This window comes from Ahaetulla prasina, chromosome 1 (genome assembly GCF_028640845.1).
Source record: "Ahaetulla prasina isolate Xishuangbanna chromosome 1, ASM2864084v1, whole genome shotgun sequence".
Taxonomy (NCBI): Eukaryota; Metazoa; Chordata; class Lepidosauria; order Squamata; family Colubridae; genus Ahaetulla; species Ahaetulla prasina.
The window spans coordinates 129,389,381-129,402,762 of NC_080539.1; the positions used below are offsets into that span (position 1 = coordinate 129,389,381).

At 44.5% G+C, this 13,382-nt stretch overlaps 1 protein-coding gene across 1 annotated transcript in view; it reads left to right on the top strand.

Moving 5' to 3' along the window:
* Positions 1-1,220: 1,220 nt before the first annotated feature.
* Positions 1,221-13,382, top strand: part of SNAP91 (synaptosome associated protein 91) — a 94,683-nt gene continuing 82,521 nt past the window's right edge. Inside the window, exons 1-2 of the mRNA XM_058175744.1 lie at positions 1,221-1,263; positions 2,794-2,953. Of these exons, the coding sequence (XP_058031727.1) occupies positions 2,824-2,953 (130 nt within the window). The 5' untranslated portion in view covers positions 1,221-1,263; positions 2,794-2,823. The remainder of the gene's footprint in view (positions 1,264-2,793; positions 2,954-13,382) is intronic.

Here is a 13,382-nt window from a genome sequence, read left to right on the forward strand (position 1 = left end):
TATATGGAAATATATGAAATACGTATATCGAGGCTACAAAACTTTAAAATAGGATACAGTACCTGAATGATGTCATGTTAGGATTAAATAGGAAGTATTTACTCCATTTAATTATTATTGAGCATTATTCTGCATAAATCATCCTTATGAACCTATCCAATATAAAATGATTTGAAGATGGCTATTGTAAATAGCGGCCAAGATAATAAACCCATGCAAGTAGCATCATACTGATTTCGGTCTAAATAATAGTATGATTAATTAGAAAAATCAACATTTCCTATATACCACGTTCACAGAAACAAAAACATTTTGAATTCTAAAAATAAATTTATTTATTTTTTTAATTTTTGTCACTGTTAATTAACTAAACAAGGCTTACATATAATTGGCTGGGTTTCCAGAATACACTGGAGCATAAACTCTTTAGCCATATTTTACTCTGAGGTTTACTTATGGAAACCTAGAGTCCTGTGAATTCATTTACAGTTTCAGTGTGACTACAAGTGAAGAAAGGTGAAGAAAAAAAGAGGATGTCCGGCAAAACTAAGACCCAGTTTTATTAACGGCTTCAATAGCTGGAATTACAAAGGCATTGAAGAACGGAGATACTTAACATGCGTGACCTGCCTTGAACTACACAGCCTAAACTTGGTATTATCTCTCAATTTTCGAGCAATCACATTTAGAGGTGAGGCTTTATTGGGTATCTACTAAGCCGCATCACCAGTAATAACATTCAACTGCTATATTAACGTAGAAGCTGAGGTCGAAAGAACTTGAAGCCCAGGAAACATAACGGAAAAAACGGATGACCAAGGTTGGCTTTCACATATTGCAACAAAGTAAAAAAGGATTATTTTACACGCATCCACATCTGACACGTGAAATAGGATCTAGGATACGCACACTCCCGGTGCAATAAAAACAAGCAAAGGGCAGAACTAAGTTAATGGGGAAGGAAGGACCGTTTCTGCTGAGAAAGCCAGCCAGACCTGGGTTAAAAACGTTGCCCCTCACGTGGTTAAGCGCCTCGTTCCTTCCCCGACGATCAAAGGGGGGAAATCCCGGCGGTGACGGGCGTCCCCTTTAGGCATACGAGGGACTTTCTCCGGTTTTACGGCCCCTGGAGGGCTATTCGGTTCGTCCACTCTGGGTCACCTGATTCGGGCTGGTGCGGGGGGGGGGAGAGAAAAAACCCCAAACCCGCGAGGTTGCGCGAAAGAACCAGCCGAAAAGAGTCAACCCGGAGGAAAGACAGAGGTGTGTTACTGCCAGGCGGAGAGGGGTTGGCGTACCTTACGCCTGCCAGGCGTTCGCCTATTCCTGCTCCAGGGCCACCCCGGGGGAACGCATGTAGCCGCGCGCGCGCCAGAGATTAGGCTGCCAGGCGAGCAAGCGGAGAGATTAAGCTAGAAATAGCGGCGGCTCCTGGGCGTGGAAAAAGCTGCGCTCCACCGGAGCCTCCGCAGCCTTAGCGCATCTTCCTCTCGGCCAATCCCACCACCACCACCACCCCACCCTCCGCCAGCCTCCTTGCACCTGAGGGAGAGGCCGAGTGCGCTCTAGGCGCGCCTTCCCGCGCGCTGGAGCAAAGCGCCCGGTGCGAACTGAGGGGAGGAGGAGGAAGGGTTCTCAGCGGAGCTGCTGCCAACCGGGCGGGGGCAAGAAAGGTTGCGGCGGGAAGATCGGCAGCGACGGGGGCCTTCTCGCGACCCAGGAGCTAAGCAGGGGAGAGGAAGAGGCACGGCGGCGCGCGCCGGGAGGACGGGAGCGTGTTGACAGGTTCGCCGCGTTGGGTTCTTCTGCGTTCCCGGGAGTGTGTGTGGGGGGGCAGAATCGGGGGCAAGGAAAGCCTTGCCCCCGACGTTTAGTAATCTTCAGCGTGGGTGGATAAAGGGTGCCGCTGTGCTCTGTTAACCAGACGCGGCTGCTATCTGGTATCATCGTTCCCTGTGCATTGAAAGTGGTGGTGCTGGTGCGGGGGTTGGGGGCATTGTATGGCATTGCATTGCAGGAAAAACTAAGGATTTGGGTAAGGAGAGAGAGCCGAAGGAATGGGGGGTTTTTGGGGTGCGATGTCGGGGTGGGGTCGGCCGGGCTGTGGAGAATGGAGAGGCCTGCGGGTTGTCTCGCCTTCGAGGAGGGAGGGAGCTGCTGCCTATGGACTGGGATGGGGAAGAAGGCTCCGAGAGGGCATAATATGGCGCAATGGTATAATCTCTCCTCAGACAGCGGAGTGGAAACGCAGGGCGACCGGGGGGGGGGGAACCCGGTGCTGCAGTGAAAATCGGCTGCAAGAGGAAGCCGGGGTGGATAAGTGGCCGAATGGGAGACGAGCTATTAAATTCATCCTGGGAGCCCTCTTGAGGCTCGGTCGGGAAGGCCTGCGCTTTGGAGACGCGGGGGGGGGGAGCCTTTTCTCGTGCCCTCCCTCCCTCCAACATAAATAGCGGAGAGGGAGGTGGTAGTTTGCAGTAACCGCCATCATATTGATCAAGGGATGCAGTTCACAGAAGGAAAAGGAATATCTCCTCCTCCACACACACACACATACACACACACTTTAGCGTCTTAATCTCCTGAGTCATATTTCGTCTTTATTCCCCCATCTCTAAAACATCCGTGGCTACACATATCAGTGCAAACAGTTACACAACAGAAAAGATGGGGGTTGGGGGAAGGAGTGGACTGAGAGCCAGGCTTTAGAGGGAATCTACTTTTAATGGACAAATCATCTTATCTCTTCTTTTTCTCCTCCCCTCAATTGTTCCCTCCCCACCTTCTTCATAGAAGTGGCAGCGGTCCTAGAATTAGTTGAAGATGTCAGGTCAGACGCTGACAGATCGCATCGCAGCTGCTCAGTACAGCGTTACAGGATCAGCTGTAGCCAGAGCAGTCTGCAAAGCAACCACACATGAAGTGATGGGCCCCAAGAAGAAACACCTGGATTGTAAGCATCTTTTTATATGCATGGTCATGTGTGATTTTTAAGCATACAATTCAATACTCCTCAGACACTAATCTGCTGTCTTGATGAAGCCTTATGTGAGGCATCTTGGAAAAATGAATTTGTTGCATAAGTTCTGAAGTTATGTTTGACCATTTTCTTCATTTTGAATAGCAGGAGATCGATTTGAATCTGGAAAACAGTGAAATATTCTTGCTTGCTTTGGTTACCTGAATTCAGTGCTGAATTAGTGTTTGGCTTAACTAGCAATGTAAAAATTTTTACAAGTAGAATTTTGAACAGTGAAATTGAATAGTTCTTCATCGGTGTAATCTCTGTAATGATTCATTGTGTATTTGGAGTGTTAAAGTGGAAAAGGCATATTTCAAATGGATATCTTCATTATTCAGAATCCAAAACTCAGTTCTTCAACAGTTATCAAAGCAAACTGTTGCATGTATTATATCTTGGTCATGGTTATATCGGCAGTACAGGTAGGCCTTGTTTAGTGACTGTATGCTGTTGGAATGATGAAAAATAACTTTAGAACCAATCCTTGCATCCATGACCTTCGCAGGTTTGTAAAGCAAAGAAAGCTGAAGTAAGATTGTAAGCGCAGTTGTGATTTCACTAAGCAACCACTTCACTTAATGACCATGTTCCTGGTCCCAATTGTGATTGTTAAATGAAGACTGCTAAATGTATGTACTATATTTTGTAGTGAGTTTTAATTTCTTCTGGTGTTGTGGCTTGGTCTTCTATGATACATCAAAGTTAGTTCTCACTACACGTTAAGTCTGGTGTCAGCTTTGGAAGCCATACTAGGCCGAAGGCTTCCATGCGCTGCCACAATTCTCCTCTGTGGAAAAGGAGGGGGGAGGGGGGATGATTAGACATAACAACATTTTTCTGGTGGTCAAGGTCAGGCTGGGTTCGCATCTGGAGAAGGAGTGGCTGGAGTGATGCTTTGACATGGGACGCTTGAGGATTGGAGCATGTGACCGGCAGAGGGGTCATGAGGGTGGAGATTTGGGGGTTTGTATTACTGAGGGACGAACCGGAATCCCCAGTTTCGGTTTTCATCCAACTGTGCCAGTTTACCTATGCTAGTAAAAGAGCTTTGAAAGATGTTGGGTTCGGAGTCTTTTCTGCAGGAGGTGTTTTCTGGAACGTTGACATCTGGAGCATCAATCTATAGCATTCCAGATACTATTGAGTTACAGCTGTTACCATCTGTGCCTGTGAGTCATAGGTTTTACATTCATCTGGTGGGTCACCAGTTCTTTTCTCCTGAGTTAAACATTGAGTCAGTGCTATATATGATTTTGTGTTTGCAAGTTGTGGAGCTAAACCAGTACTAGTAGGAATGAGAAGATACAGCCATGTGCATAGTTTTTGTAACATTTTTGTCCATTTATGATCAATTTTTCCATAATCTCAAGGTGAACAAGTTGACAGACAATACATGGCAATGGCAGATTTGTTATGAAAATATAGAATCTTTCCTTTTCCTACAAATCTCTGCAAAATAGGATAGTCCTCTTGTGGAAAGTCACAGCAAACAATATCTACTTCCCAATGTTCTGGGGCTCCTTTTAATTGAAAATTTATTTTTTCTGGTAGCACCAAACAAATTAGTGTTAAGAAATCAAATCATGGTGGAGTAAAATAATTTTCCAGATCACATTGTCACTTTGAAGAAGAAACAAAATGGCCACCTTCCACACAGTACTATTCAAGAAGGAGTAGATTTTTGTGTTGAATATGAGTGTTCCAGTTTGCCAATTATATGAAGATGTGATGGCGTTTCTTTTTGGTTTAATGTGATGTGCGAATTCATTCTAAAATAAAAATAATTACATGGTTTGTTGAGTTAGTCAAGCCTGAAATCTGTTTACACTTCCTTGAAATCCTTCTGGCCTTATAGGAAAGAATGTGCTTGAATGTTGGGCCAGAGTTACACTCCAGCATGTGCGGGTTATCTCAATCTGATTTAACTTCAAATCTTAAATGGATTGGAAATGGAATTATTATTATAATTATTTATTTTATGTTTTATACTCTTTATTTCAAATGACACAATTACCCAACTGTAGTATATATTGGGATTTTGCCAGTCATACTCAAGGCAGGAGGTTCTAAAACAACAAGTTGTGCTGTTTTTTCATATCTTGTTGCAGCTTTTTTTTAGGGTCACAGAATTATAAGGTAGTGAACTCGCAGCAACCCCTGAAGTTGTTGTTTCTTACTATGTTTCCATAGCAAGGTAATTAATATGTTGTAACTTAATATATTAAGTTAATAATCTATATAATCCCAAGCAGTCGTGCATAGAGGCTCTGATTCTCCATATGTTTTATTTAATAATCAAAATAGTCGTTTCATAGAAGGATAATTCAGTAATGTTTGTTATCAGTCCATTGTTTTCTACTTTGTGTATTTTAATCAAAAATATACTGAATTAGATTACTAATATTTTAGTAATGTACTAATGTCACTGTGAAGCATATGATTTTTGTGGAAGTGAGCAAAATACTGCAATAGATAAAGGTAATTCTTGATTTACAACCACTTGAGCAAATTTCTGTTGCTAAGTGAGACATTTGTTAAATGAGTTTTGCCCCATTTTATGACCTTGGAGAGCTTAATGGAAAAGCTTATTTGCATTATATTTACCAGTGAAGTATAGGATGGATTAGAAAAAGGCTTAAGGTGCCCTGAATTCCTTTCTCTTTATAACTGAAGTTGAAGGGAAATTAGTTTGAGGGGTAACATTAATATCTTCTACTTGTGCAGCCAGAATCACTTGGTGCTGTGCTATGAATGACCAGTTTTACATTTTAGCATCTGAATATCCCATTGTTTCTCTATGATTTTTCTCTAAAAATGATTGAATATGGTATACCCATAAAGCACAGAAGCAAGAGTAAAATGACAGAAATGTGTATTATGTACATATAGTCATAGTAAAAATTTGAGGTTTTATCTTTAAAAATAAATAAACAGAAGCAAGGCTTACCGGTATGGTAGTTTGTGGCACTGTACTTCCATTTATGGGCTTCCTGGTTTCTTGGTTTCAAGTATCTCAGAAAATAATAGTAGAAGTTTTAATTGTCATATACAGATAGTCCTCGACCTGTGACCGCAGTTGAGCCCAAAATTTCTGTTCCTAATTGAGACATTTGTTAACTGAGTTTTGTCCCATTTCACAACCTTTCTTGCCACAATTGTTAAGTGAATTACCACAGTTGTTAAGTTAGTAACACGGCTGTTAAGTGAATCTGGTTTCCCCATTGGCTTTGCTTGTCAGAAGGTTGCAAAAGGTGATCACATGATGCCGGGACACTGCAACAATCATAAATATGAAGCAGTTGCCAGGTGTCTGAATTTTGATCACATGAACATGGGGATGCTGCAAAGTTTGTAATTGTGAAAAATTGTCATAAGTCACATTTTTCAGTGCTGTTGTAACTTTGAACGGTCACTAAATGAACTGTTATAAGTCGAGGACTACCTGTAGTAATAAGATTCTGGTACTTGGGAAGGCATAAGTGCAAAATAAATGAATATGTGGTAAAAGCTTCTGGGACTTTCTGGGACTTTTGCAGAAATTTTCCAGGGTGAACTAGTTCCCTTTTGTGAAGTTAAGTCTTACAGACAAAATAATTAAGCCATTGAGGTTAGTGTTTTATGAATGGCTTATTTGGTGCCATAAAATAGGGAGCAATGTTAACCTAGCTAAAAGAGAAAGTTTGGCTGTAATGTGAAAAGAAACAAGTCAAAACATCTGCCATTATTATATTTATAGATGTTAATAATGTACATACATTGACTATATGATTTCAAAAGAACTGGTTGTTTAGATTTATTTACAAGTGATCTTAATTTGGCTGCCCTCAGTAGCCCTTAGTAGTTAGTAGCAACTAACATTTGTAATTAAATCTGTCACTAACCAGTAAATTCAAAATACAGTATGGCAATTATTAAACATTTTCAGATAATTATGTTTCTTTGTATTCTGGCAAGGAGTAGAGCCATTTTGATCATCTAAGATATGAACTGTTAACATATTGGGAGATGTAATGAAAAGCAGGTTTGATTCAGTATTGAATGAAATTTCAGAAATAGATTCTGATAACATGTTTCTAATAGAATACATTCAGCATAGCAACCCATTCCTCAGTGTGAATATAGGTCATACCTGGGACAATATGCACATGCAATGGGATTTTTCTATAGTATTTGAGCAAATGCCATAAATACTATCCAAATACTAGCCTCAGGTACTCTTTGATGGGCCTACAAAGATGAAGCTCATTTCATGTAATTGAAATAAAATACAGTTAATATGGCACTCTTCAGTCCTACATTGAATAACGTTGAATCCCTTATGTCTTATTAAAGATATTAACCTGATAACGTATTTTAGACATCATTCCAAGGATATCAGGTCTGTCTGTGGCACTGAAGCCTCAGATTTTGAACCTCTGCATCTGCTTCATTGAAAGTAATCAACTCTAATGGTTTTAAATACACTGCTAGAGCCCTGTGGGATTTTCCAGTTGGTATGACTAGTCTTTCAATATGACATTTACTCAGGTAATTGAGTAGGCATCTTTTTCCTTGACAGATTAAGATAGGTTCTTGGCAATAAAGTCAACAGGAATGCAGCTACTGAACCTGAGTGAACATGGGTTAGAGCACTTGGTTTCAAACATTTTCAGGCTGCAAAATCTTTTATTTAAAAAAAGAATATCTTCCCCAAATCCCTGATTGAGTAGCAAAGCATTGAGTTGTCACAAACGCAATTGCCCATCCACACTACCCCAGGAGTGGAGGTTCCGAATGTCAGCTTACATGCACTGTCCTTTCTGTTATACCTTAGAAAATTTGGAACCCGCATTTGGTAATTTTTCTTTTTCTTTTGGTCCTTAATTTCTCATAGAATTCCTATTGAAACTCTAAGGTTCAATTGATGACACATAAAAGAAAAACTCTGAATTAGAGCTCTTTGTGAAGTCTGTTCTGTTAAAATGAGAGTGATTCAGTTCCACAGCATTTTGCAGTGTCATCTGGTGAAGCTCTTTTATATACTGAAATATTTATTATGATTTATTCTGAAAGGGACTTGGCCATATTCTCAATGATTAACTGTAATAATTTGCAAAATACTTCAGGCTAAAAATTGCTCCTATTTAACACCCCATTGTTGATGGAATTTCATTAGAATGGAGATATTCCTTGTTTACTCTGCTCGAATTCATTTGAGGTTTAAAGTTTCGGAAAATATCCTTGGATAAGTTTACCATATCTCTTGCATGCATGATGCTGTCCTTTAGCTTGCTATAATTTAGTAAGGATGAAATGGCTGATTGGAGCCAAGAGAATCTATTCCTTGTTTTGAAATGAGATTGTATTACCATCCTAAAAAGATAGCATTGGAACATCCTTGAAGAAGTCTTTGGACTCAGAAGTGGAGGAGAACATCAGAGCAATTATTATCATCCTTTTCTTAAGGAAGGATTGTTAGATGATTGGTTGGTGTGACAAACTCTAAATACTCTTAGTCAGACTTGGTGACGGTGCTGAAAGAGAAGAGAAATACAACCATTAGATTTCACTTGGGCCTCCCATAAATCTTCAGTAACCTTGAGCATGGTATATGTCGGGATCAATTGTCTGGAATGACAATAGAAAGTTTTATTTATAGTAGTGCAATTTCTACTTAAACATCCATTACCAAAAAATTTACTGCTTTATATTCCCTGGCAATTTATAGTAAATTCCCTTTCTCATGGTTCCCTTTCTCCCGCAGTTATATGTAAACTTTATTTGGAAATACAAGTGAAAATTGTTATGTTTGGGTATTGACGAGGCAGGAGACCAGGTTAGTGACAACAGCTCTTTAATATAGTGTGACCCAGCGAAACTTCTGGAGAAAAACCTCTCCTTATATACACTTCAGCCAGAGGCTGCATCCAATCAGAAGCGAGATACTTCCCGCCTAAAACTCCCGCCAAAACTTACAGTAATACATTACACTCCTTCCCTCCCAGAAGGCACTTTGCCAATATTTACATATTACTTCTCTACGTAGTCCCGCAGGTACGTGGGGCGTCTCCTGACTCTCCCGGACCTGCGCAATTCACTTTCTGGAGTTGAGTCGAGCTTGCCAGAGGGGCTTTTTGTTCCTCTGAGCTCCTCCTCCCGGCCATCCGGCCCTGGATTATTTGCCGGCTCGGACCTGCTGTCCTCTAGAGGGACCGGAGGGTGTCGCTGGCCCTCGCTTGACTCAGATAAGTCTCTGTTTGGTTCTACGCTTTCTGTTTGTTCTCGGCTCCAGTCAGCTGTGGGGTTAATTAAATCATAGTCAGGGCTGGTCTCGCCTAATTCTGCCTTATCGCTCAATCTGTTTCTTAATTGATCTATGTGGCGCCTCCAAACTCTGCCATCGTCTATTTCCACTAGGTAAGATTTGGGGCCCATTTTGTCTATGACTATCCCCCTCTTCCAGCTTGGGCCGTCGCTGTAATTATGTGCCCACACTGAGTCTCCTATGTTTAATTCCCGGATTCTATCTGGTTTTGTTTTGAACCCGTCCTGTACGTAGTTCGGGTGTAGCCGGTCTAGTGGGCACCGTAGCTTCCGCCCCATTAATAGCTCGGCTGGGCTGCGGCGGTGGCCACACAGGGGTCCTGTGTTGGACGGTTAGGAATGCGTCGATCTGTGCCTGCCAATCGCCGGGCCGCCGTGATAGCGCTTCTTCGCACTCCGAACAAAACGTTCAGCAAGGCCGTTCGACGCAGGGTGGAACGGCGCTGAGAGGGCATGTCGGATGCCCTCTTCAGCCAGGTACCCTTCAAATAATGCTGCGGTGAACTGTGGGCCGTTATCGGACACGAGGGTGGCCCGGAGCCCGTCGTGGCGAAAAGGTGTTTTAGTGCTGCAATGACAGCTCCAGCGGTTGTGGATTTCATTAAGATGATCTCCAGCCATTTGGAGAATGCATCCACCACAATTAGAATTGTTTGGCCGTGGAAGGGGACGGCAAAATCAATGTGTATGCGGGACCAAGTGCCTTGGGGTTTCTCCCACTCCATCACTGGGGCCGTAGGTGGTAGTGGTCTGGATTCCTGACATACCTGGCATCGGCCAACCCTGTCACCGATTTCCTGTCCATTAGGGGCCACCAAACATAGCTCCTGGCTAGCCCTTCATCCTTACAATTCCTGGGTGACCCTCATGCAGTAGTTCCAGGACTTTTTCTCAGCTTCTCTGGAACTACCACCCTATCCCCCAGAGCAGGCACCCCTTGCACAGACAATTCCCTCTTTTCTTTGCAAACTCTCTAAACGGTCGCCCGGTATGGCCATCCCTTTGAACCCAACCGATTACAGTTCTTAAAACAATGTCCCGGTAGGAGGCCGAGCCACTTCCTGCGATGTGACTGGGCCAGAGTCCCAAGAGTCAATTAGTAGAACGGGGTGCCGGAGTAGGGTCCTCGATTTCCCGGCAATGGGCATCTGCTCAATGCGTCCGCATGCCCCAGCTCTTTCCAGGTCGATGCTGCAGTTTGTAGAGTAGGCGGCCAGAAAAATAGTCCATCTGGTCAGCCGGGGTGATAGTGCCACTGGCGTTGGGCGGTCGCCAGCCAGTAATCCCAATAGCGGTCTGTGGTCAGTGATAATTTCAAAGTCTCTCCCAAAAACGTATTCATGAAATTTTTTCACCCCTGACACTATTGCGAGCCTCCTATCTAGCTGGCTGTAATTCCTCTCAGCCGGGACATCGTCGTGAATAGAACGCTATAGGGGCTTCAGTGCCGTTTGGGAGTCTGTGGCTAAGTACAGCTCCTACTCCATAGGGGACGATCACAAACCAATACTAGCGGCAGTCTGTTGTTGTGTTGTATTAACAGGCTATCGCTTGATAGCAAACTTTTTACTGCCTCAAATGCCCTATTCTCTGACTTCCCCCACGACCAAGCAGTGTTTTTTCCAAGCAACTTATGCAGCGGTTCAGCAACGGTTGCCTTGTCTTTTAAAACACGGCGTAAAGTTTACCAGACCCAGGAAAGCCTGGAGTTCTGTCTTGTTTTTGGGTGCTGGGGCTCTCTTTATCGCCTTGACTTTGCTCTCAGTGGGTGAATCCTTTTTGTCTATTCTATAGCCCAAAATTCAACAGATTCGACCCCTATCTGACACTTGCTTGCTTTGACTTTTAATCCTGCCGCCTAAAATTGCCAAAACTTTCCTTAACCGCTTCCCCAGTTCTCTTAAATCTTCCCTGATACCAACACATCATCGAATAGGGTACGACTCCGGTAACCCTTGTAGGAGCCGCTCCATCAAATTTTGGAATAGCCCGGGCCACACTCACCCGAACTGTAACGGGTGCACTTAAAGGCACCCCGGTGCGTTACAATGGTCTGGGCTTCAGCTGTGCTAGCATCTACGGGTAGCTGTTGGTACGCTTGTGCCAAGTCTAATTTGGCGAAAACTTGTCCGTGCCCTAGTGAGTGCAATAAGTGTTGCACTACTGGAACTGGGTAGGCGCTCTTTTGCAATGCTTTGTTCAAGGTAGCCTTGTAATCAGCGCAAATTCTTATGGACCCGTCTGGTTTTATAGGGGTGACGATTGGCGTCTCCCATTTGGCATGGTCAACTGGCACTAGTATCCCCTGGCTGACTAATTTATCTAACTCTTTGTCGATTTTAGGTTTGAGTGCAAAAGGAACCCTCCTTGCCTTTAACCTAATGGGAGCTATTTGGGGGTCTAAATTGAAGGAGATAGGGGTCCCCTTGTACTTGCCTAAGCGGTCCTCGAATCGTCTGAATTCCTCCATTAGGCGTTTGCAGGTTGCATCCGCTCCGGTGGGCGCCAGTCACCCCATTCCCAACGCCCGGAACCAGTCTAGCCCCAGCAAGCTTGGCAAGGTTCCTCGACTAACGTGATGGGCAGGGTCTTTTCGTATGTCCCGTACTTGACCTCGACGGTCGTTGTCCCTCGAACAGGGATGCGGTTGCCCTGGTAATCCTGCACCCGGAGCCGTTGTTTCTGTAGCTTGCGCTTTGCGATGTGCGGCAAGGCTTTCACAAAAGTGTCCCAGGACATGATCGTGATTGCTGATCCTGTGTCTACTTCCAGTCGGCACGGTACGCCTTCAATTGTCGGGTTTGTGAAGATCTTTTCTTCGATGCGGGTAGCTGCGTGGTCTATGGTAACAGTCATTCGGTTTGACTTCGCGCTCTTTCTTTCCTGGCCAATCGCGGGTCGCCTCGCCGATCTCGCGCTCTGATTGGCTGGTTTGAAATTTCGGCGGGAATGTGGGGTTTGCATCTCTGACTCAGAGCCGCTCTGATTGGCCGATTTGAATTTTCGGTGGGAAGGTTGGGGTGCTCGGCAGACTTGAGCCAGGTGCCCCTTCCTTTCACACCGCCGGCAAATGGCGTCCCTGAACTTACATCTTTGGCGCTGATGTCGCCCGCAACTTCCGCATTCCTCCGGTCTTCCTTGTCGATTTTCCGGTGTAGTGGACTTCTTCCTCCTCTTCGCTGGTTGACTCACGATAGGTTTCTTCGTGGTGGACTGTGCTCGCTTTGCGCCCGCCATCGGCGTGAGTCGCTTTGTAATGTGTCTGCTGCATGGTTGGACATCTCATGGGCTCTGGCTTCGTCCAGGCGTTTGCCAATGTCAGGTTGCTCTTGGCTGTAACCGTCTCCTCAAACGGATGTCTCTGACCCCCGTATAAGTTGTTCCAGCAGCTCTTCGTCCAGATCGCGGTACTGCAATGCTTGGAGGCTTGTCTCAGGGCTGCCATGTAGTCGCTGATAGACTCGCCTTCTTGTTGCCTGCGCTCCCCAAACTCGTACCGTCGAACGTATTTGGACGGGGCTGGTGCGTAGTGATTCTTCAGGAGGGTCTGAAGGGTCTGCCACGATACGGAGTGTAGCGGTGTTGGCTCCGCTAGAGCTTCTGCGACGGCGATGACTGCGGACCCACAGTGGCTTATGAAGTAAGCCCGTTTGCGGTTGTCGGAGACTCCCTGTAGCTCGTTTGCCTCCAGGAAACTTTCGAAACGGGTCATATATATTCCCCATGTCTCCTGGGCAGGGTCAAACGGAGTGGGTGGCGTGTAGCCGGTCATCGCTGCATTCGCTATCACCTTGCTGGGTTTGATTCTCGTAGTGAGTTCAGCTCTGTTCTGGTGCTCTGCCTCAAGATCCCATCCTCGTCGCCAATGTTATGTTTGGGTATTGACGAGGCAGGAGACCAGGTTAGTGACAACAGCTCTTTAATATAGTGTGACCCAGCGAAACTTCTGGAGAAAAACCTCTCCTTATATACACTTCAGCCAGAGGCTGCATCCAATCAGAAGCGAGATACTTCCCGCCTAAAACTCCCGCCAAAACTTACAGTAATACATTACAAA